Source organism: Danio aesculapii, chromosome 22, assembly GCF_903798145.1.
Source record: "Danio aesculapii chromosome 22, fDanAes4.1, whole genome shotgun sequence".
Taxonomy (NCBI): Eukaryota; Metazoa; Chordata; class Actinopteri; order Cypriniformes; family Danionidae; genus Danio; species Danio aesculapii.
This window is the reverse complement of record NC_079456.1, coordinates 37,785,206-37,811,865: the sequence shown is the minus strand read 5'-3', so window position 1 is coordinate 37,811,865 and position 26,660 is coordinate 37,785,206. Positions and strand designations below refer to the sequence as shown.

The 26,660-nt window shown below is 38.3% G+C and overlaps 1 protein-coding gene across 2 annotated transcripts in view; it reads right to left on the bottom strand.

Annotated features, from left to right (window-relative positions):
* Nucleotides 1-26,660, bottom strand: part of LOC130215510 (metabotropic glutamate receptor 7) — a 288,980-nt gene that overhangs the window by 87,505 nt on the left and 174,815 nt on the right. For both annotated transcript variants that reach the window (XM_056447333.1, XM_056447332.1), the window contains exon 6: nt 11,025-11,225. In XM_056447333.1, the coding sequence (XP_056303308.1) occupies nt 11,025-11,225 (201 nt within the window). The remainder of the gene's footprint in view (nt 1-11,024; nt 11,226-26,660) is intronic.

The following is a 26,660-nucleotide window of genomic DNA, read 5'->3' as shown; positions in this document are numbered from 1 at the left end:
ACATGCTCCTAGTCACACATTATTATATGATCTCCTACAAAGTTACTGTGGAACTGTGGTGGTTTAAAATAAATCTATAAAACCCGCACACACTCAAGAAACAAAAATCTGACGTGCCTCGCAGAAAACAAGAGAGCATTGTTGGCATCTGCGCTCCGTATGGAGGATGTTAGTGGGGTTGTGACAGGAACACGAGCGGCACAGACTGACAGTTGGAAGAGTTTTACCTGCAGGGTCTGGAGCTGATCACAGATCTGACAAAACCACCATCACCACAGACGCTCAAGCCTCTACGCACATCCACAATACACACTCATCACTGACAGCGCTCTCTCATCTCACATTAAACACACACACACACACACTCGCAGCCATGGCCAGCTGTGAGGTCATTAACATTTATACTCAACAACAAAAACTGAAGATGAATGAATGAAAAAGGATTTGAAATCATGTCGTTGTAACGCAGCCTCTGCTCCAGGGTTGCCAGATCTAGTTATAATAAGCACCATGTCATTCAATTTGTTAACTCTTTTGGAAACAGGCTCATTTTACAACTCTGCCAGAGTTAAACTATTGAGTTATACCAGAGCGGAATGAACCGCCAACTTATCCAGCATATGTTTTACGCAGCAGATGCCCTTCCAGCTGCAACCCATAACTGGGAAACACCCATACACACTCATTTACACTCATACACCGAGGACAATTTAGCTTACCCAATTCACTTATACCGCATGTCTTTGGACTTGGGGGGGGAAACCGGAGCACTCGGAGGAAACCCACGCCAACACGGGGAGAACATGCAAACTCCACACATCAACACCAACTGACCCAGCCGAGGCTCAAACCAGCGACCTTCTTGCTGTGAGGCGATTGTGCTACCCACTGCATCACCATGCAGCCCCAAATATATATATAAAGTGTATCTACATCTATCTAATTATGGGTGTCAAGGTGACACAGTGAGTAGTGCTGTTGCCTTACAGAGAAGGTCGCTGGTTTGAGCCCCGGCTGGCTTAGTTGGCATTTCTGTGTGGAGTTTGCATGTTCTACCCGTGTTGGCGTGGGTATATATAAATATATATTGAATGTGACCCATCAACTTGTATATTGGAAAATAAATACAGTGGATGTCAATCAGCATTGTTCAAAATATCTTCTTTTGTGTTCAACAGAAGAAAGAAACCCAAATAGGTTTGTAACAAGTTTAGTATTTAGTAAAGAATGACAGACTTTTCATTTGACTTGATAGACCAAAGACCATTTATTATAAACCATTGCAACAGATAATCTACCAGTCAGTTTGCTAAACAAAACCACTAGACAATTCAAAATATAACCAAGTTTACAATATAACTCATTCAGTTTCTCTTAAACCTACGCCAGCCATGTAAAGAGGAGGGAAATGAGTGATTAAGGTGTGATTCAGCAAAAAAAAAATACAAAAGACAGACAGCAGCGTCACATTGAGCAACAAAAAGCCGCTTGAGTGTGTTTAAATGCCTTCATTATCCAGTCACTCTGCCGTCACCCGCTGCCTTTTGCCTTTATTTATTTATTTCATTCTTATTTTCATGTTTTTTTGTTCAAAGGTTTTCATGAGGAGGTAGAATTAAAGATTTATCTACTACAAGCCTCGTGGAAAATGCAGACACTGGAAGCTATAGGAGATTCTCCAGGATAAAGAACAACAAAACACTTGAAGAAAGGATGAGGGCCTAAAACACACCCACCCACACACACAGACACAACAAGACATATTTATTTGTTTTCTCCTGAAAACTGAAGCAGTAACACATTAAAGTAGCCCTATTTTCCCCCACATTGTGTTTTCATGTAGTGCATTACATACAGTAGTGGTTTGTGAATCTAAAAGTGTCAAAGATTAATGGAGAAATGCTATCCCAAAAGAAAGAACTGCCTGAACGCTGATCGTAATTCCAGCTTTACTGCTTGAATAAGCCTCTTATGGTTGTTAAAAATTTGTATAATGGAAATCAAAGCAGAATAGAGCCATTGGGACAATCAGGGTAGAGTAAGGTCAACTGACCAATCAGAGCAGGGTATGGTCATCTGACTAAGAGTAGAGTAAGGCCATCTGGCTAATCACAACATACTGGGCAATCTGAGCAATCAGATCAGAGTATGGATACCTGACAAATCTAAACAGAGTAGGAGCAAATAACCAACCAGAGCTAAGCAGGGTCAAATAACCAATCAGAGCTAAGCAGGGTAAAATAACCAATCAGAGCAGAGTATGGATACCTGACAAATCTAAACAGAGTAGGAGCAAATAACCAATCAGAGCTAAGCAGGGTCAAATAACCAATCAGAGCAGAGTATGGGTACCTTACAAATCTAAACAGAGTAGGAGCAATTAACCAATCAGAGCTAAGCAGGGTCAAATAACCAATCAGAGCAGAGTATATCTGGGTATGGCTACTGGAACAATCAGAGCGGACTATGGCCATCAGATCCATCATAGGGTACTGGCCAATCTGAGTATTTAGAGTATGGATACCTGACAAATCAAAAATGTCCAATCAGAGCTAAGCATTGTAAAATAACCAATCAGAGCAGAATATATATCTGTGTATGGCTACTGGAACAATCAGAGCGGACTATGGCCATCAGATCAATCGTAACATACTGGGCAATCTGAGCATTCAGAGTACAGTATGGATACATGACAATTCAAAACGGACCAATCAGAGGTAAGCAGGGTCAAATAACAAATCAAAGCAGATTATGGTCATCTGACCAATCACAACAATCTGATCAATCAAAGTAGAGTATGGATAACTGACAAATCAAATCTAACCAATCAGATCTAAGCATAGTTAAATAAACATTTAAGGTTGAGAAGTGACTGGGCAATCTGACCAATTTGAGCAGAATAGGGTCATCTGACCAATCATGCCATACTGGATGATCTGACCAATCGGGATAGAGTAGGGTCAGTTGACCAATCACAAAATACTGGGCAATCTGGCCAATCAGATCAGAGTTTGTATACCTGAAAAATCAAAACAAAGTATGGGCTTCTGACCAATTAGAGCTGAGTATGGTTTTTGGGAACAATCATAGAAAAGTATGGCCATCTGGCCAATCACAACAGATTGGGCAATTTGACCAATTTGCATAGATAAGGGCCAACTGACCAATTACAACATACTGAGCTATTTGGCCAGTAGGTGTAGAGTCATCTGACCAATCACAACAGATTGGGCAACCTGAACTATCAGACCAGATTTTGGATACCTGAAAAATCAAAACAGAGTAAGAGCATCTGACCAATCAGAGCAAAACAGGGTCAAACAACCAATCAGAGCAGGATAAAGTCTCCTGACCAATCAGAACAAAGCACTTTTTTTTTGGGAACAATCAGAGCAGGGTATGGCCATCAGACCTATCACAACAACCAGACCAATCAGAGTAAAGCATTGATGTCTGATTAAATAAAATAAAAAAACCTGACCAATCAGATGTAAGCAGAGTCAAAAATATCAGTGCATAATAGAGGCATCTGACCAATCACAGCTGAGTATGGTTACTGGAACAATCAGAACTGAGCATGGCCATCTAACCAATCACAACGGACTGGACAGTCTGACCTATTAAGCAGAGTAGTCAGCTGACCAATCACAACATACTGGGCTATCTGGCCAGTAAGTGTAGAGTCATCTGATCAATCATAATATACTGGACTATCTGAGCTAATAGATCAGAATTTGAAGGTCAGCTGACCAATCAGAGCTGAGTTTGGTTTTTGGAACTATCAGAGCAGAGTATGGCCATCGGACTATGACAACAATCTGGCATATCAGAGTAGAGTATGCATACCTGCCAAATCAAAACTGACCAATCAGATTTAAGCAGGGTCAAATAAGAAATAAACAAGAGCAAAGTAGGGTGACCTGTCCAATTAGAGCTGAGTATGGTTACTGGAACAATCAGAGCAGAGTATGGCCAATGGACCAATCAGAGCCAAGTATAGTTACTGGAAACATCAGAACAGAGTATGGCCATCTAACAAATCACAACAGACTGGACAATCTGACCAATTTAAATGGAGTAGGTTCAGCTGACCAATCATATTATACTGGGCTATCTGAGCTATCAGATCAGAGTTTGGGGGTAATCTGACCAATCAGAGCTAATCACAACAATCTGAGCAATCAGAGTAGAGTATGGATACCTGCCAAATCAAAACTGACCAATCAGATCTAAGCATGGTCAAATAAGAGAAAAAAAAAAATAAAGAGCAGAGTAGAGTGATCTAACCAATAAGAGCTGAGTATGGTAAAGTAAGGCCCTCTGAACAGTCAATGGGCTAATTTAGTGGGAGTGTGGGTATAAGTATATTTAGGTATGTACGTTTCTAAGCAGGGTCGAATAACCAATCAGAACAGAATGTGGTTACTGGAACAATCACAACATACCGGGCAATCAGAGCAATTAGACTGGAGTATGCATACCCGACTAATCAGATTTAAGCAGGGTCAAATAACCAATCAGAACCGAGTATGGTTACTGGAACACTTGGAATAGAGCAATGGCATCTGAACAATCACAAACCAACTAGGCAATCTGACCAATCAGAGCAGAGTAGGATCATCTGAACAATAACAACAGACTGAAGTACACGACCAATCAGACAGTAGGCTCTCAGAAAGGCGGGGTTTAGAGAGAGCAGATCTTTGAACCAGCTGTTTCAGACACAAAAGAAAATGTATATGGTGCTGATGATGAAATGTATATTCTACTTAAAGTCATTATTTGACAGTATATGGACGTAAACCTACAGTAGGAAACTCTAAAAGACAAAACCATCTTAAAATAGCATAATAGAGTGTTTCTTGAACTATCAACGCTTTTATCTATTTGTTATTTTTCTTTAGCATGTTTTACCTCATACATATCTCGGAAATCCCAGAAGCAAACTGTCCCAGATCTGTCACGTCCCAGCAGTGGATTCACCATTAAACTTCTGAGCTGCTCGCTAAAATACAGTAATTGCACTGTAGATATTAGACTTCTTAAGTATATTAATTATTAGTATGCGAGGAGCCGCTGAATCATTTCCACTGATGTTCTCGCTGGAGGAAACAGCTTTTGAACCCTTTGAAAAAGATGGCAGAAACGTCAGTCGTCCAACTTCAGTATTTTCTCTCCTGTTTTGTTTTTTTTATTCCTGATTCCCATCTTTTTTTCAGTGACACGTCCTTTTATCACGAAACCTAACATACAGCAGACAGAAATAGGACTGCACCATTTCATCAATAATAGCAATTAATCACAGACCTCCAGCAATATCTCCATTAAGCATCTCCTGAAGTGCCTCAAAGCATGCAGTGCTATTTGATATTTTGACCTTATTTCCACTAAAACATGACGACAAGGCTGGGAATACTGAGCAGCCCCTCCCCATTTTAAAAATGTACCCAATAGCATTTTGCTTCCATCATAAGGAGTGCTGCGAATTGACAGCTCATTATAGCTACAGAGGGGTCGAGTCTATCCAACTGTTTGTCTTGCTAATCTCCTCCATATTGTTTTCAAGTTCAAATGAAGAGTTTTTTTTGATTGGGCAGAAAGTGGCACTGTTGTCTCACAGCAAGAAGGTCACTGGTTTGAGTCCCAGCTGGACCAATTGGCATTTTTGTGTGGAGTTTGCATGTTCTCCCTGTGTTGGCATGGGTTTCCTCCAGGTGCTCCGGTTTCAGTCCAAAGTCATGCAGTAAGTGAATTGGGTAAACAAAACTGGCCTTAGTGTATGAGCGTGAAATGAGTGTATGAGTGTCATTCTGCCCTGGTGACCCCTGATATATATATATATATATATATATATATATATATATATATATATATATAAGGAACTAAGCCGAAGGAAAATGTGTGAGTGAATGAATGAATGAATGAATGAATGAATGAATGAATGAATGAATGAATGAATGAATTAATGAATGAATGAATGGTCAGAAAATCTGATGCCTTTAGCTGAAAGTGCTAGTTAGAGTAATGTCATCAAACCAGACTGGAATGTTTATGCATCTTCCAAATGCAAATGAGATGTGATACTATAAACAAACAATAAAATAAATCAATAAAAAGGAAAAAAATTATAATAATTGTACATTTATTTTTCTTGAAATTCAAAAGTGAAGAAAAACAATTAACCACAATTAATTTACACTCAAAAATGATTTTTGCTGCTATTTATTTATTTATTTATTTACTATTTATTTAAAATGAGCTGAAACAACACAATTCTTGAGTTTATTTGGGGGGACAACTAAATTGTTTTATGTTCAATCAATTATTAAAATAATCAAGTTAACTTAATCGATTTGTGTTGGGACGACATGAAGGATCCATGTGAAACCCAGCCTGGTTTACAGTGCACTGTGAAAGATGCTGGGTTCCACACAATTGATTTATGTTGGGACAACATGAAGAAATTAAGTTATTAGCTTTTACAAAGTTAAGTGGATTGAACAAACTAAAGGGAAAATTAAAGGGGGGGGGGGGCAATTAAGTTGTCCCAATGAAATGTCAATAAATGTGTTGTTTCAGCTCATTTTAATGTTTTCACAAGCAACAAAACATTTTTTGAGAGTAAAATGTACACTTTTGCCATACCTTTATTTATGGATGATACCTGCTTTGCCTCTCATTATTATATGGATATTATCTTGACAGACACTTTTAAGGTTTCCTTATGGCATAGGCAATTCTCAAATTATTATTATGATTTTTTTTTATTTATTCATTTATTTATTCATGTATTCATTTATTTATATTCCCACCCACCCACCCCCCCCCCCCCCCCACACACACACACACACACATATATATATAATGTATATGTTTCCCCTAAAATATTCTTTATTACAACATATATTTTAAGACATGCAAATGATTGCTAACTTGTTTCTGATATAGAATTATATAAAATAAATAAATAAAAATAAATAAATAAATAAATAAATAATAAAGTTATAATAGTTTGCTTTTCTCAGTAAAGCTCAATGAAGCATGTTTGTATTTGTGTCTGTTTTTTTTTTTGTTTTCCTTTGAAGTATTTCTGTAAGCTTGTGTCTGATGTTCAGACGTGACTTTTGCGCTAAACTAATCACAGACAGCTGAAGCAATACTATTTCAAGAGGTTTTCTTGTTCTTTTCATGTTTTCAGGCCAGAAAATCAAATATGTACTCATCATAAAAAGAGTTTCTCAGAGATGGTAAACCTTTGCTCTAGTGCTTTTCATCTTCAGGGAAAGCTGATATACAGTATTGTGTTTAGCTATTTGGATGCAGTTAGTAATTATGTGCACAGATCATTTATTATTTGGGATATTTACTCATTTCAGACTGAAGACTTAGTAGTGTGCACTGCAAGGCATCTTACTAAACAGTATTTCTGAGTTGACTCAACTTTTAACCTAAGAACTTCACTTGACTCAAAAAGCTCTTCGGTATATTGCTTTACAATTGAAAGTTGTCAACTTTTTTTACAGCACCAGTACTGTAATCATAGCTACCAAAAATCATTCAGTTTGTGCATTTCAACCTTCTAAATGTCAGCTTGTTAAGCCAATCAGAATCAAGAGTTTTGGCCTTGCTACCTCCCTCTTGATCTGTAATCCAAATATCATGCTTTGATTATTCATAAGTCAAAAATAAAGTCTCTGGGGTGATGGTAGGTTTGTCATAGCAGCATCAAAACTCTGGAACATGCTACCAACCCATGTTAGAACTGCACCAACATCACATCACTTTAAAGTTTAAAACATGTCTTTTCACTATAGAGTACTGCTTGTGATGTTGTTTGTGATATTTTGTTTTGCATGATATATATATTTCTAATGTTAAAGTCTTTTGGAACATTGTGCAGCACATTGGTCAAGCTGTTATGTATAATGCTCTATTAAATAAATGAAACTGAATTCATAAAAAGTGTATGGTATAAAATGAATAAAAGGACAATATATATATATATATATACCCTGGTGAAAAATCCAGCTTAAATCAGCCTAAGCTGGATGGCTGGTTTTAGCTGGTTGACCAGCCTGGTTTTAGAGGGGTTTTGGCCATTTCCAGGCTGGTTTCCAGACATTTTCAGCCTGGTCTTAGCTGGTCAGGCTGGGAGACGACCAGCTAAAACCAGCTTGACCAGCCTAGCCAGGCTGGGAGCCCAGCCTAAACCAGCTATGTCCAGCTTAAACCAGGCTGGTCGGGCTGGTTTTAGCTGGATTTAGCTGGTCATTTTCCAGCCTGACCAGCTAAGACCAGGCTGGAAATAGCTGGAAACCAGCCTGGAAATGGCCAAAACCCCTCTAAAACCAGGCTGGTTAACCAGCTAAAACCAGCCATCCAGCCTAGGCTGGTTTAAGCTGGATTTTTCAGCAGGGTATATATATATATATATATATATATATATATATATATATATATATATATATATATATATATATATATATATATATATATATATATATATAGTTTAATTAATACAAATAAACAAAGACCAGTCTGACCAACCCTAGCTATTTTATCTCAATTGAAGATGATTTACAGCTGAAATATTGGTGATTATTGCAATGCAGGTCACGGCTGTCTGCACTTTGAATGTAATAAAACAAACATATAAAATCCAACCAAACAACGCAGACAACCATTTACACAACTTTAAGACATCAGTGTATCATCAGGACCCACAGGTAACAATCTTGTGTTGCCTGTACATGTTTTTATTACTTGTCAAAGCGCTGGCAGTCATTAAATGAATCATCAAGTTTCACGGGCCACAGTTTCAGCTAAAAATCCTCTTTAATATTCAACTGAAGTAAAAAAGGTCACCTACATCTGAGTAAATTAAAAGCAATTTCTCATTTTGGGGTGAACTAGGCCTTAAAAACACAAAAGCTAATGGATTTTGAATCGTTTGGTTGATTAAAATTCTCTTTCTCTGTATGCTGGTAATTAAAATAAAAAAAGCGTAAGTGTTCTGGCTTGAGTATGATTCACTGGGTGAATTTGTTAGATCACATATTTACTCCGAACACTATTTCCTCATCATAATCTCATGAAAAGACATGAAAGGTACGTCTGCCCTTTGATCTGCAGTGCCCTGCTGCAGGACTACAAAAGTTTCACTTCATTACGATGCATTAATGAGAGTTTGCCTTTCTTCTCCAGAACTTTCCTCTTTCAAAGGTCCAGCACAAAGGCTGGTTTGAGATATAAAATATACAGAAAGCTGGAGTCCTGTGTAAGAAGCAGCAACAAAGGTTGCTTCAAAGAGAAATGTATGGCATGCGTCCACTGGAGCAGAGAAAATCTGCTGAAAAACGGTCAACACATGCCTGTAAAGTCTCGCAGAACAGATTGAAAATGACAAATCCCAAAGAATGCAAAGAAAAAAATGTTTTTTATCTCCAAATTCTCATATGAAATAGATTAAAAAAATGTATAAAAGTGTCAATTTGAGTCAAGAATGTTATAATTATCTTAACCTAAGCTAAAATCTACATATAAACAATATTAATGATGATTATGAAAGATTTCAATAGTATTGTTGTTATTAGTAGTTGTAGTAGTGTTAGTAGCAGTAGTAGTAATAATAATAATAATAATAATAATAATAATAATAATAATAATAATAATAATAATAATAATAATAATAATAATAATAAACTCACTGGCCACTTTATTAGGTACATCGTACTAGTACCAGGTTGGACCCCTTTTGCATTAATCCTTCGTGGCAGAGATTCAACAAGCTACTGGAAATATTCCCCAGAGATTTTGCTCCATATTGACATGATAACATCACGCAGTTGCTGCAGATTTGTCAGCTGCACATCCATGATGCCAATCTCCCGTTTCACCTCATCCCAAGGGTGCTCTATTGGATTGAGCTCTGGTAACTGTGGAGTACAGTGAACTGATTTTCATGTTCAAGAAACCAGTCCGAGATGATTCAGGCTTTATGACATGGTGCATTATCCTGCTGGAAGTAGCCATCAGAAGATGGAGACACTGTGGTCATAAAGGGATGGACATGGTCAGAACAATACTCAGTACAACAATACTCGTTGACACCATGCTCAAGTGGTACTAATGGACCCAAAGTGTGCCAAGAAACATCCCCCACACCATTACACCACCACCACCTGCCTGAACCGCTGATACAAGGCAGGATGGATCCATGCTTTCATGTTGTTGAGGCCAAATTCTGAGCCGAGCATCCGAATGTGTCAGCAGAAATGGAGCCTCATCAGACCAGGCAACGTTTCTCCAATCTTCTATTGTCCAGTTTTGGTGAGCCTGTGTGAATTGTAGCCTCAGTTTCCTGTTCTTAGCTGACAGGAGCGGCACCCGGTGTGGTCTTCTGCTGCTGTAGCCCATCCGCCTCAAGGTTGGACGTGTTGTGTGTTCAGAGATGCTCTTCTGCAGACCTCGGTTGTAACGAGTGCTTATTTGAGTTACTGTTGCCTTTCTATCAGCTGAAACCAGTCTGGCCATTCTCCTCTGACCTCTGGCATCAACAAGGCATTTGCGCCGACAGAACTGCCGCTCACTGAATATTTCCTCTTTGTTGGACCATTCTCTGTAAACCCTAGAGATGGTTGTGCGTGAAAATCCCAGTAGATCAGCAGTTTCTGAAATACTCCGAGCAGCCTGTCTGGCACCAACAACCATGCCACGTTCAAAGTCTCTTAAATCCCCTTTCTTCCCCATTCTGATGCTCGCTTTGAACTCAAGCAGATTGACCATGTCTACATGCCTAAATGCATTGAGCTGATGTGATTGGCTGATTAGAAATTTGCGTTAACGAGTGGTTGGACAGGTGTACCTAATAAAGTGGCTGGTGAGTGTATATTTCAACTAGCATGTTGTTCAATTAACTCAAGGCTTTATGTCCAATAAAAGTGTTTCCATTACAAAACAAGTGGAGGGAAACAGAGTAACTTATTATGGTACTGAACTTATGTCATGAGCTTTTGCGGACTCACCGTTGAAGCTAACCGACCGGATGCTCTTCAGGAGTTTCTTTCCACCTGCGTGCTCCATTTCCTCACAAATTCCTGACTGGTCCGGACAAAACTCCTTCTGCATCTTGTGCAGGGCGTGAGCCATGGCGTACACCGCGTCGATCACAAACTGCACCTTCCCTTCCTGCTCGTATTTGGAGTCTATCCCTATTCGCTCTTGCCCTGGAAGAAAACAACAACAACAACAACAAAAGTCAAAAGAGAGTGAAGTCTCTTCAAACATCTGCAGCAACGAGCATGCCTACATGTTCTCAGTGTAAGCACAAAGAAATGGAGTCAACTCTGGGGGCCTTTGAAGAGAAATGCGAGGTAAAACACGAAAGAGACAAAACAACAAAACAAGTTATCGCACACTTTAGGGACAATCTTTCATTTGACGACTCTTTGGCTGCTATCTTGAAGAGTAATGCCTGAAATTGTAGGTGCTTATCTTAGTTTGGTCTCTAACGCTGTCAGATTTTTGCTATCTTCACTTGTTTTCTGAGGTTTAGGTAGTTTTTTTTTAAGCTTTTGCTCATAGACAGTGTTGGGGTAAAGCCATTAAAAAGTACTGTACCTTTCTCTCATTTTCTCTTGTTCGTTTACACAATGCATTCTGGCAGGCCTGAAAATGCAAACCTTTGAAAAAGGCATTTCAATGTTATTCTGTTTGTTTATTAGGGTGAGGTTACCTGGGGTTGGGTGAGGGGCTTGTATTCAAATGTCGGGGGTTGTTTATGGCAGTGGAAGAGTTGTATGGGATTTTGTGGTGTTTATCATTTTAGAGGGTCATATGCAATTGCTGGAGGGGTTGCAATTGTTGGGGGTTGGGGTTGCATGTTATTGTGGGGGAGATGTAAGTGATTATGGTGAGTATTATAAGATTGTGGGGCAGTTGTCTGTGATTGTAAGGGGGAATTGTTGGGGACTTGTATGCTATTGTGCAGGGCTGTGGGGGTCATATGTGATTGTCGGGAGGTTCTTAGCAATTTTGGGAGGTTGTTTGGGATTGTTTGTAATTGTGGGATGTTGTTTGTGATTGACATGGTGTTGTATCTTATTGCGGGAGAATTATTTATGATTTTTGGGGTTGTGTGCAATTGTTGGATTGCTGTTTGTAATTTCTGAAGTGCTTGTGATTGTGGGAGTCAAATGTAATTTTGCGTATTTGGGGCGTTGTAGTTGATTGTAAGGCAATAGGGTTATTGTGATTGTTGCATGCTATTGTGTGGAAAGTTGTATGTTATTTTGGGTGGGTTGTTTGCAAACACACCCCTGTAAGGACTTTCAACCTGCACCAGGCCCACATCCCACAATGGATCTTGGGATAATCTAGGCTTTGAAGAATCTATTTGTTGTACCCTTTGCATGGCAGCATTCTTTACACGCTGGTGCACATCTAATGCAACCTGTGGAACCATCTATAGAGTCTATGCTATGACAAACTAGTTAATTTGTGATAGGTAGGAGTCAAGGTATTGCATTATACAAGATTAATATATTCTACACCAGGCGTGACCAACCCTGTTCCTGGAGATGGACCTTCCTGCAGATTTAAGTTACAACCCATATCAAACACACCTGCCTTTAATTATCAAGTGCTGATCAGGTCCTAATTAATAGGTTCATGTGTGCTTTATCAGGGTTGGAGCTGAACTTTGCAGGTAGGTCGATCTCCAGGAACAGGGTTGAGCACCACTGCTCTACACATATAACAACGTATTACAACCCTGTCAGGAACTGACCCAGTGCTAAGCATACCTTTACCTAAAACATGTCTTAATAATGACACTGGTCAGACTCTAGGCTAACCGAGAAAAACCGTGACAGTTCTATTAAGACCTTCGTATTCTCCAATCCACCAGTGGATGTTCTCACGGGACATCAATGCGGTTCATGCAATATTCTTAGCAATTTCTCTCCAATTAGCTTTTCTGTCGTCCAGATCTGACATCCTTCCTTAGAAGCCAGTTCCGGTTCCTGAGGGAGTCTCTTATAGTCCATCTTCACAATAATGGCTTTCATTAAACATACTACAGCCACCAGTCATTTTTTTATGCCCCACCAACCATGGATAGCTAAATCTTAATCTTAAACAGCCCTAGTCTTATGAGGAATCTTTTTATTTAGATAATTTTTCACTGAATGATGTCTCGAAGAAAGTTGTATCCCTTTTTTTTGCTGCCTATGACATTACCTCTCAGGAAAGTCACTTGCTAAAGCTACATAACACCAAACCAAACATAGAGCTCTGTTAAAAAGAAGACTGTATACATGTCCTAAAGGTTGTGTCAAGAAGGATTTGCTAGTTAAAGAGATTTTACACTTTCCCAACATCGCAATAGAATCAAGCTGGAGGTTATGACAGTCATCTTGTCATGGTCAGATGAAAGCCTTGAGGGATTCGGATCGATAGACATCAGTGACCCTAGGCAGCGACAAAATCCCTCTTCTGGCAGAGGATCGGACAAGCTGAAGGTCACAATAACCATTCAAAAATAATAAGCTGGTATTACGGTGACAGATATCTCGCTCGACAATACTTCACAATTACAGTTGTCTTTAACAGAAACGAGTACAGAGCTCTGAAGCTTTGTAGAAAATTGCCTTAGAGTCTGGTTTATCCTTTGTTTCTTCTGTCACAAATCTCTGGTCTGAAAGTATCAACCAAAACTGAACTGTGACACATTTACAGCGTCAACCCACGAACAAACAGGAGCATTAGCTGCTTGGCACTTTTAAGTAGGTACATATTCAGTAGAAAAGGACGACAATGAAATAAACGGCTACTTCAAGAGTTCACACTTAGCTGATGATTCATCAATAGCTTGTTTGGCATGCTGTCCCGGGAGAGAGCCCCGAGCTCAAGGGATCCTCAAGCCCGGGGCTTCCTCCCGTTTGCAGAGCGAGAGGGGAGCCCGAGCTCGGTGGATCTCAGAACTCCCCGTCTGCAGTAGCTAAGGGAACACGTGAGGAAAAAAGAAGGGGCTAGACAAATGTTTTATTGTTATGCATGATGTATATTTTTTGGATGGGAGGAAACCGGAGAACCCGGGGAAAACCCACGCGGACACGGGGAGAACATACAAACTCCTCACAGAAACACCTACCGACCTGGCAGGACCAGGGTTGGCAGTGTTCTTGCTGTGGGGCTAACAGTGCTAACCACTGGGCCTCCGTGCCGCCCAATCTAAGGTTAAGGAGGAGAATGGGGAGGAAGGGGGGTTTCTTCCAAACGAAGATAAGGTGGACTGAAAACTGTGGTTATTTATAGTAGCTTATGGCTCATATGATTGGACGATACTGATTAGCTTAATACGAGACCGGCTGTGATAAATCATAAGCACGTGATCCTCTCGAAATTAGTTTATTAATAAACCTCACAAAGTTAAACCAAACTGCTTTAGATGAATACTTGACTCCACACAAATCAATACTAGACAACTTGAGACAACCTAAATGTTGTTCGCTCAAGCGTATCCCAGCTTGTTCACTGAATCACATAAGAATACTGCAGATATGAATAAAACAGGCCTATTTTATTCCAGTTGATTTTCGTCTTTCAACTGTTTATTTTCCACTCTTTTATCGAAAACAGACCTTACCAGATGTTAAATCTAATTGGTGTGCCTGTTTCCAACATGCGTGGGCTTTTGTCTAATCTGAATCAGCCATATGCTATTTGTACTGCGGGTTTATTAGCATTTTCATTCCTCTTCCTTCTTTCCTTTTATATGGAAACAAGCTAGGTGTTAACTCTGAATAGAATGCACTCAATGTAACTACGCACCTTAGGATTAGATTACACTAAATTTGTGTAAGTCACTGTGTCAAATCCGATTTTGACATATAAAACAACACATTGCTCCTGGCCAATCATTGCTTGCCATCTTTAACAACATGTGTGATATCATTGAGGCAAATCTAGCAACTGACTTTAGAAATAAAGCATAACAAACACTGGCTTCTGAAGGGGAATGCTTTGTACTGGTGGTTTTATAATTTGATCCAAAACAAAATCCATTTAAGAATAAGCAAGTGTAAGTGACTCTCACGGTCACTTACAGAACACCTTGACACTAAGTCAAACAGATCATGCCAAAATAAGACTAATAATGATTCAGTCTGAACTCGCCTTAAGGTCTAAGTCATCATGAAGGTGTAAAAACATTGTAGGTCATGCAACCAAATAGCTGAACACACACTACCTGACAAAAGTCTTGTCGCTTATTTAATTTTTAGGAACAACAAAAGGAAAGTCATCTGGAATGGCAAAGAAAGCCTTCTTGCAGGACTCCCAGAGTTCATCAAGAGTCTTCGTGTTTATCTGCAACGCCTCCTCCTTCATCTTACCCCAGACGTGCTTAATAATGTTCATGTCTTGTGACTGGGCTGGCCAATCCTGGAGAACCTTGACCTGCTTTCAGGAGCTTTGATGTGGAGGCTGAAGTATGAGAAGGAGCGCTATCCTGCTGGAGAATTCGCCCTCTCCTGTGGTTTGTAATGTAATGGGCAGCACAAATGTCTTGATACCTCAGGCTGTTGATGTTGATCATCCACTCTGCAGATCTCTCGCACGCCCCCATACTGAATGTAACCCCAAACCATGATTTCTCCTTCACCAAACTTGACTGATTTCTGTGAGAATCTTGGCTCCATGCTGGTTCCAGTAGGTCTTCTGCAGTATTGGTGATGATTAAGATGCAGTTCATCTGAAAAATCCACCTTTTCCAAATGATCAACTTAAAGTAAAGTTATTATTTGTTGCTCTTACAACTGTGATCGATGATAAGACTTTTATCAGGTAGTGTACAGTACTCCATTTAATTTTGTACACTTGAAAATTGTGTCCGTGTCCAATGTGTCTTTGTGCTCTTCAAAACTTCAGCATATCTCTTCAACCCTATCACCCTAAAGCGAAACACAATTGCAATGCAATTGATCAAAGCTGCGAATACCATGCACATCTTGTCAGGGAAGCACAGTGCGTGTTCCGTAGTAAATCTCCTCTGAAGGCCAGAGGGCGCTCTTGTGATAAAACTCCAAACACACATTAAGACGAAACCCAGGAAATCCCCACTGTGGTTGCTGAGTAAACAGAAGAATTGACTGTTTTCATTGATTGTGACTAAAAATCACATGAAAACAAAATCATCTCATGGAAGGATTTACTTCAAACACTCGACTAAATTTATGAAGCGAGTTTGGAGTAACAACATGTTATAGTAGCGTTAAGTGTAATACAGTAATATGTTACTGTATTCAAATTGCATTTTAAACTTGTGTAATTTGATTACAGTTATTAAAGTCGATGTAATTATGCTGCTTATGTTACAAATATAGTTTATAGAAAAAAATAATCCTATTTTAAAATCACGTTCTCCGCTGCGACGTCAGTTAATCAGCATGCACTTTTCAATTGCTGGAGAACGCAAGTTCAAATGGCTGCAGACAAGAGTGGTTGCTTCTTCAAATGGAAATACAGACATTACTTTGATTTCATTGAGCGTAAACACAAAATATGTCCATTCCCTATAGAACTTTCGACCTCTTTTAACTCAACCAGTAACTTGTTCAAGTACTCTACAGAAAGCATTCTACAACAATACTCATTGCAAAGGAGCACACCGGCGCCCAAAAACACAGCGGCCCAACTCAACGTTGTCAACATTGGGATGTGAAAATAAGAAATATGACACCCCCAGCTCTGGTTGACAGCTCTGGGTTAAATTGGATTTTTTTTGTGGGAATGGGAGTGAAGGTAACTTCTGAAAATGTGAAGAGAAGCGTAGCTGCTTATGTTGTAGAGGAAATGCTGCCCCTGTCGACAGTGTCACTTTCAGTGAATAATAAATTACTAAAAGACCTGCAGTTTATTTTGTATTTTGTTACAGGTTTTAAGGCCCAGCTTCACAAACAGCGCTTAGATTAAGCCAAGACTAGGCCTTCGTTAAATTAGGCTATTTAAGTTACATTTTAAAAATAGCCTTAGAAAAATATATTACTGGTGTGCACGTGGAGACAAAAAAATGACACTGACGTATTTTAAGGCATCTCACCGCAAGTTATTTTCAGTTGAGACAGCTCAAACATGCAGTTTAATTCTGACTAGCCTTAATCTTTGTTTGTGAAACCAGGGGTAAATATTTTAAAAGTCACTTCAAAGTAAATAATTAGTAATCTGATATTGTAATCAAATTACAGTAGTCCAGTATTAGTTAGTAATTTGTAATCTTTTACTTTTTTAAGCAACTTACCCAACACTGGTTATAGTTTCAGTTTTTGTACTTCAGTGAGAGGCAACGCAAACATCTGTCATTATCACATTTCTATTATCTCAAAGTCATTATTGTCTCATTAAACAGATTTCAGTTATGAATCAATATGCGTAGCTTGTTAGTAAGACTCTGTGTAGTAAATTTAGCTCCATCAGAATACATGGACTAAAACCAGCTTTACTGACAAAATGTGCATGGAAATCACATATGATAATCGCCTCGTCCTAATACGTGCATAAAAAGCCAAATGTCGCCCCCTTGTGTGCTAACTACTTATATTTGCATGAACAGCACTTGTTGAAAACTTTAGCACATTTCAGACCCATTCTATTGCATCTGCACTGTTTTGGAATGCAAAGATGCATCCTGTGTTTTTGCCCCCTGAGGGATCGTCTGCACACTGCAAAAAGAAATCGGCCACTTCTCCACAAAGTAGATAATTGAGAGATGTGGGCCCACTGTGGCATCAGCTTGAGACAACTCTTCTCACAAATCCTTTATTCTGAAAACAAACTGATGCAGCCATTCATGAGAGACTCGCCATCCAACACTCCTCGCAAAAGAAAAGATCTCGTTTGATCTCCAAAATACCGATTAGGCGTTTCAGAGTTAATTAGGTTGCTTGATTTTGAGTTGAGGGGAAAAGTTATAAAAGGTAACACACACACACACACATCAATTTTTATGACTAAAAAAACCCCAGACTTGTCCCAGTAGATTAAAACAAGAACTACTGTAATTCTATAACTACTACAATGGCCACAGTCGTTCTAACAGTTCATAATAGACTGTGCTGAATGCAGTTTTAGGGTTTAATGTAAATTTGAAGCTTCTAGTGAGATTTTAGAATGAAGATTTCAATGTCATGTTCAATGTTTCCTTATATTTGACATGCTTTTTTTGTAATATTAGTATTTTATAATATTTATGTAAGTGCTGCTTCACACTCACACGCAATTTGTGTCTGGTGGCAAATAATTATTATTTTTGTTTGTCTTTTTAGTTTGTTTTTGACTACAGTGAATATTTTAATTAAAAAAAATAATACTGAAGCAGAAGATTTCAGAAATGGAAACTTAAATAGATTGAATTTTACAAATTTTAAACATTTTTAATCTGTATTTTAGGATAGATGATGATACAAATCAAGAAACAAAGTTGAATGAACATGAAAATACCTTGAGGCCGTCTCGGACTACAGGAATTGTAGGCTGATTTAAGCCCTATTTTCACCCTCCAAGAGTCGGAGATGAAATATTGTTGATTCTCGGTGCAGATTATCTGCTAATGTGAGTCGTTTAGAGATAGAGTCTTGCATCTCACTTTCCAGAGCGCATATCAGAGCCCCTCTGATCATATCAAACATGTTTGATATCCAGGATTTTAATTCGGGCTGATCATGGCTTTGTTGATGTCAGTAACTTGACAATAGCCAATGAGAAACGCAAATGCAAGAAGGAATGAGTGGACAATTTGAAATGGCGACCGCGAAAGCAGCAGCACAGAAATGGAGATGTTGTGGCAACAACACGAGTGCTTATATAATGTTTTCTCTAGCCTATACCACAATCGTGTTGACAAAGAGTTACCAACAACCTCAGAACCTGCAAGTGGAAATAATTACAGACACAACTTCAAAGTAGATCTAGATTCTATTGATTTCTTTGTCAAATAAAACCAAATATAATAATTAAAAGAGTAATAAGAACATCCCTGATGTGCAATTCAACGCACAGTACAAAGCATGAAAGTAATGAGCCTGAAACATTAAAGTGGAAGTGAACCGGTCAGTCAAGTTCACATTATTTTGCTAATTCATTTCCACTTTAATGAAAATATATTAAACTTATTTGATTATTGTAACCATTTTAATGAAAAAGGCATGTTTTCCTATAGTTTTTAAGAGCTAGGGCGCCACCATCTTGGAATAAAGTCTGACGTTACAAGGGTTGGTTCCGTTCCCTCAGCTGAACAGATACAGTGGAAGTAATGGACTGAACTCTGAGACTAAAGCCTAATTTTACCCAATGCGTAAAGCTTGTGAGCATAGAGCTGGTGCAAATACAAGCATCAGATGTGTGCCTAAAATATAATAGACATCTATACTATTTTCTTTTTATTATTAATTACTCATTGTTTGATTTTAGTTCACTCAGCATTACGCTGCATGATTGGGTTTCAACAAGGTCCGGTACCAACATAACGGGGGCAGCTACTTTAACTATTTACTACCACAGCTGCTCTCCTCTTTCTGTGTTCAAACCAAACTAAAATCGGCATGGTTTTTCACATTGCAGGCTTTTACGTCCATCACACATGTTGAGAGATTGAGTTGATCGACTTGATAAGGGAATATGTCTTGACATTATCCACGAAGACGTGACTTAGTAAAGCGTAAAGTCATGTATGATTTTAATTGTTGCGTTGGTCTTATAACCATTCAAGATAAAAATACTCTGTCTTTTACAATCTGCCAAAATATGAGTGTTTGAATATATTATACACACACATTTAAGAAAAGTCATGGTACTGCAGTTAAAAATAAAAATGCCATCATTCCAGAAAATCCAAATAATCACACAAGTGTGAATGAAATGCGGTTCAGTTAGTGGTCTAGTTCAGTCAAGAGCTTCTCAGATCTGTCATATCAGAACAATAAAGTTTCACCCAGTTGATGCAAGGAAGTATGGCTGCTTTCTTGCCTCCGATCTGGCAGGGAAATAGCTGTCACTCTCATTATTATCAAGCTTGAATTCGCTGCTGAAAATGGAAGTGATCCTGGAGCATGTGCTACATAGATAAACACAGCATGTAATTATGGTGAATAGATGTCTGTGGGCTGATTGGCGCCTGCTGAAAGAGGTCAAAAAATGGAAAGGAACGAATCAGGTTGTCCCCGTTTCCTCGGAACAGAACATCCCACACAGGAACGGTTTGTTTGTTACCCATACAACATGCTGAGGCTCACACTGAGAACCAGGATTTAAAACAATAGTAAACATTTCGGGAAGTCAACATGAATGTTACCATATGACAAAAATACATATTTTATTTTTATATTTGGATTCCAATTACAGTATGTCCCCGAATATGCTAGTACATATGATTTACATTGATTTTAAAACATTACAACTTAGATTTTTTTGTATTATCTATAATATATAAACAGTTGTTGACATATTTACTGTAAAAAAACAGCATGTTGACTTTACTTGAAAAAGTGAGCAAACACTTCTCCTCAAAAGCGGGAAGTTGACTTTATTTAAAAGATTTGAGGTAACCTGTTGCCTTAAAATCGGCAAGTTGGCGTAACTTAAAAAGTGAGAAAACACGTTGCCCTAAAAGAGACAAGTTGACTTAACTTAAAAAAGTGGGTAAACTCACAAACTCAAATAGAAGGGATCACTAACTCTTAAAAAGAAAAAAATAGTTGCATTTTCATTCATTCATTCATTCATTTTCTTTTCAGCTTAGTCCCTTTATTAATCTGGGGTCGCCACAGCGGAATGAACCGCCAACTTATCCAGCATATGATTTACGCAGCGGATGCCCTCCCAGCTGCAACCCATCACAGGGAAACACCCATACACTTAAATTCACACACATACACTAAGGACAATTTTAGCCTACCCAATTCACCTGTGCCACATTCCTTTGGACTTGTGGGGGAAACCGGAGCACCCAGAGGAAACCCTCGCTAACACTGGGAGAACATGCAAACTTTACACAGAAACACCAACTGACTCCGCTGAGGCTCGAACCAGCAACGTTTTTGCTGTGAGGCGAGAGTGCTACCCACTGCGCCACCGTGCTGCACTGTTATATTTTCATAATCACTGAAAAATGTGATTATTTACTTCAAAAACTGAGTGAACATGATGCTTTAAAACTGGCAAGTTGACTTTACTTTTAAAAAAGAAAGTAAATCTGTTGCCTTAAAAGAGAAAAGTTAACTTTACTTAAAACAAACGAGTAAACCAGTTGCCTTAAAAGCGGCAAGTAAATAAACATGTTGCTTTATTTTTATATCACTGAAAAAAGTGATTATTTACTTGAAAAAAACTGAGTAAACATGACGCTTTAAAACCAGCAAGTTGACTTTACTTAAAAAAAGTAAGTAAATCCGTTGCCTTACAAACTGCAAGTTGACATTACTCAAAATAGTAAACATGTTGCCCTGAAAAGTGGCATGTTGACTTAACTTAAAAAAGTGAGTAAACACATTGTTTAAATTGTGAACACTGTTAAAAGATCTTACTGACTTATTTTTTTTTTGTTGAATCAAATTAACATTTTTATTCTCAACTTACATCAATCAAATTGACAAAATATTTAGTTAAACTTTGTATAACCTTGATATTTACACCTGATTTACTTGCTAAAATAAGTTGTCAACATAAAAATATGTGTTGTCTTGACTTTTTGTCATTCATTTTTTACAGTGAAGTTGACTTTACTTAAAAAAAGTGAGTAAACCCATTGTAACTTGAAACTTGTAAAGTTGATTTGACTGATTTTTTATAATTATGCACATAGTTTACTTAAAAAAATAAGGCTTTAAGTAAAGTCAACTAATCACTTTAAAATCAAGAGGTTTACTCACTTATTTTAAGTAAAGTCAACTAAACTTTATTTTTAAAGTGTATTAATGCAGCTGATGTTTGAGAAAATAAAAGGGGAAAAGGAGAAGGAGAAAATAAAACTTTATCAATTCTTTCAATTTTTGATTAGTATTTTTATTTATAACTGAACTGTACCGTATGGCAGAAATGAAGAAAAACGTCTCTTAATAATAATATACAGCATGAGGGCAAATTATCTTCATTCTTGGACACTTATCTTCATTTAATATTACATTATTATTATTATTTTTCTCCAGGACTTGTCGGACTTTGACATTTTCAATCAATAGAGGTGTCGGACCAAAGGATAAGAAAACATGTAATCATTCTATTCACCTTATTCTCCGCGTTTGAGCGGGCGCAGCCATTTGAATCTTTTTGGCTCAAAACTTCCGGTCTCATTCACTTCCATTCAATTTTAGAGGTTAAAAACAGCTCATTCTGCTGCTTGTTGCGAACTGATCTTTTCGTATTATATTATTCTACTTTTTATGTATAGTCATGCAAACACTTGTTTGTAGAGCGAGTAGTTTGATCGTTTTCTGCCATTTATTATTTCTAGTCATTTCTCCCATAGGCAGCTGAATCGAAAGTTCTAAAACAATCGCAAAAACGAGCGCACTTCCACGTTGTAGAATAAGGTCAATAAAAGACACAACAAACATTATACTGTATTATGATGACAGTTATGGCTACATAATACTAATTATAATAGTGTTATTAATACTTATTACTTAAAGACAATCAACGACAGTGAAAATGAGAAGTCACGTCTACAGCCCATATACTGCAGCATTCAGATCTGCACAAAGTTTCATATAGGCTGCAGAAACACAAGTGCATCACTCTCCCTGAGCATTTCTACTGAAAATGATAATAACAGCAATTCTGCAGACAGAGTTGGCCAATTTTCCATTTATGTTTTCTTTTGTGAGGGGACTGAGAAGCTGTCATTTTCATGAAGTGCCATTGCGAGTCTAAATTCAAACGCTCCATTGCCCAGAGGACGCTGAACTCTGGCTCTTCACTCCAAGAGGGGGCTTTAAACACATCATTCTGAAAGAGAGAGGAACGGCACAGAAAAACATGTTCTTCCTAATGAGTATTACTGTCTTATTTTGACGTGAAAATAGATGTTGAGATGTTGGGATCACACGCTTTTTTTTTAAAAGACATTGCTTTCAATTGAAAGAGTAAATTTTCTTCATTTGTGTAATGACAGCATTTAGGGTGTCTGAAAATGTAAAACTGTTTAAAAGTTTAGAGAATTGAAAACTATACAATAACCGTGTCTATGTAAATGACAACTAAAATTAGATTTTGTAAAAACGGTGATATCAAGCGCTTGTGTATTATGGGGCGTTCACACCAGATGCGGCTTGTGTGAATAAATTGCGCTATTAAATAGACGCGTGAACATTTTAACTTTACTCGCTTCATAATCTTCAGAATAGACTCTACATGACTCTAGTTTCATTGCTAAATTGCTAACATGGACTTTGTTGAGAGAGTGGCTGTGTTTATGTGCTTTAGGAAGGCTGAAAAACAGCGTAGATTCGTTCGGCGCCGAGTCTGAGTCCACTAGATCCTTTCAGTGGTGCACCCAGCTCTGTGAGTTCATCAACTCCTCCATAAACTGTACCTGGATGATGGAAGCCTTCAGTGGTACCTCCGACTGAGCCGAGCCCAGATTGATGAGCTGTTGTCCGGTGTCGACATAAGGATTTCCCCTTGGGACACCAACAACAGGCGACATGTCATAATCATGCCCATATTAGAGAAAGCTCCTGATTGGTTAATAAGGGACGAATTTCTGCTAAAGTTCAGATTTTCCAACTCAAGCAATTTGATAATGCTTAATTTGCGCGTCTTCATTCACGCGATTAGCACCGTAGGATGTCTATTTGCGTCTTTACGTTGACTTAACATGTAAATCCTTCATGCTCTGTGCTTCATGTCTGGTGTAAAAAAATACTGTAAAAAATGACACTGCAAAAAATACTGGGTTTCACACAATCGATTTGTGTTAACTTATTAGTTTTTACAAATTTAAGTGGATTGAACCTAAAACAGTTAGGTTGCCCAAAATTCAAATCAAGTCTCTGAATAGATTCATGTCTATGACATTAGTGCAGCCTCTTCTCCGCCATGTTGATCTAGTTATTATAAGGATTGCATTTCTGGGCTCTTAATACTTAATGGTTAATACTTATGCGAGTGGTACAGTACAGAACAGTACGGTACGGTTTGTATGGGTCATGCTTGTATCTCCACTGCCAAAGGGTAACAATGGTACTCTCTTGGTAGGGGTGGTGTTTGACAGAAAGTTGCAGTCCAGTTAACAGGATATTCACCCAACAATTTTAAATGACCTCATTATTTATTTTCCCTCATGTGGTTTTAAAAGTGTCTTTCTTCTATTGAATACAAAAGAAGATATTTTGAAGAACGCTGGTTGCTGGAACTAATCGACTACCATAGTTAAAATGAAAGTCAATTGATACCAGCATTTAAAATATATCCTATACCAACCAAAATAGGTTTTGACCAAGTGAATGATGAGCAAATGAGGACAGAACTTACAGTTTTGGATGAACTGTCATTTTTTAAATGAAATTAGGTAATTAATAAAGTGGGAAGAAGAAGGTTATTTGAAAAATACAATATTTAAACATTCAATATAACTTCTGTGGCTTAAACGAAGCTCCAAGAACACTTTTGGTTTGTCAAAAAATGTAAATATGACTCTGTTTGCCTTTATATTCTCTCCTGAGAAATCTCGCAAGTGTCATATTGTCCGTAGAAAGCCGCACACTGATCTGAAACACAAGACATTGATCTTTGGACACACAAAAAGTATTCCTGGAGCTTAATGTGATAACAGTTAACCATTGAAGCCAATGTTTTTGGATCCTTTTCTGAACAGTTCAGGACCATTGCTGCCAATGGACGTATTCAGGCTCTTGAATTTCATCTAAAATATCTTCATTTGTGTTCCAGAGATGAACAAACCCAAGGGGATAGGAACGACATTAATGTAATGAGGTCGAGTAATTAATAACAACTTTAATTTTGGGTGAACTAATCCTTTTAAAAATATACAGTGCCTATAGAAAATCATCATACTCCTTTAAAATGAGGTCAAATCACAGTCCAAATAACCTCTTCAGCCAACTTCATCCCGAAGGTCTTTTGAAATCAGGATGTAATGTGAGTAAAGGTGTAGATTTTCACAGGGTATGATGATTTTCTATAGGCATGTGTGTGTATATATATATATATATATATATATAATATGTGAGCGTTTTCAAATTTCAGAATTTCATTTGGCCATAGGAGAGATGATCGTGTCCAACTGAGCCGGAGTTTTTTTTATCCGTCACTTTCGCCAAATGGTGAAGTTTATTCCTTGCCGCTGTCACCACTGGGTTGATTGGTTTGGGACTTGTGGAGCTGTGCATCGCTGGATTAGTGTTCAGTGTTACACTCTTATCAGTGAATATTAAACCACACTGAACTGAGCTTAACTGAACTTCAACTCTGAAAACTGAACCACACTGTTTCAATTCACTATAATCTTCTATGTGAAGCTGCTTTGACACAATCTACATTGTAAAAGCGCTATACAACTAAAGATGAATTGAATTGAATAATGAAAGGCCTAAATCTCTCAAAGTACAACCATCTCTTGTAGTAAAGACATCTAGTCATTTACATGGGAAAACAAGACAAAAATGCCCGTTCAGTGCCTGATTGCCTTTTGGCACCAGACTACGAAAGCTGACAGATAAGACTATAAACATTGGAGCTAACCATCTCATTACATCTTATTAATGGTGGCAGGGGCAAATGTGCCACTTATGCAATAACCTGTGCACAGGAGCACATCAGAGAAACCCAAAAACTGATTACAAACTCAGTCTTTCCAATCCAGCCCTCTTTAATTGTGCCTTCTTGCTTACAGTCGTGATCTTGGACAACAGCCAAGTCCTCTCTCCCATGTCATCCATCAGACCTGCCTCTCCTTTGCCCCCCAGCGCACACTGTTGTTCCAGGGACGCCGCCATGTGCTTTCTCTCTCATCACATACTCAGACCCTTGATATCTGTAAATTGGCCCTCACACCAACAGTGTCTCCGGGGCGATGCAGATTGTCGTTGCCAGCTGTCTCCGGCAAAAAAAACTGCCGCCACCTCCAGTTCTTGAATATCTCACCTCGGCGTTCAGAGACTCCCGCCGGCAGACAGGACACTCAATAAATGAGAATGGCTACCTCTCGCCAAGACCACAGACTGGTGGAAAACAACATCTGGATTTAAAAAAAAACCCAAAACATTGACTCTCAGCTCTATCTGTGCACATTATGAGAATGACATATGGATATGAAGCGACAAAAAACTTGATTAAATAGCATAACAGGCAACTATGTGTCCAGTGTGGCTAAGTTTAACCCAAACACATCCATGTTTAGCACTCTAAAACTACTGACAACTGCTATCTGCTGTTATGTGAAAAGCTATTTAACACCTTAAGAACCGTTTAATGAGGCACAATTGGATTATTTGGCACTTGATTGGGTCTCAAATGTCTTAATTGTGTACAAATCCAATACTGCAACTAATTCTGACAAGATACTGACTACTTTGGTACCATTTGCACTAGTTTGTATCCATTTTGTTATGGTTATGTTTGTCATCTACATTACTCCAACATCTTCA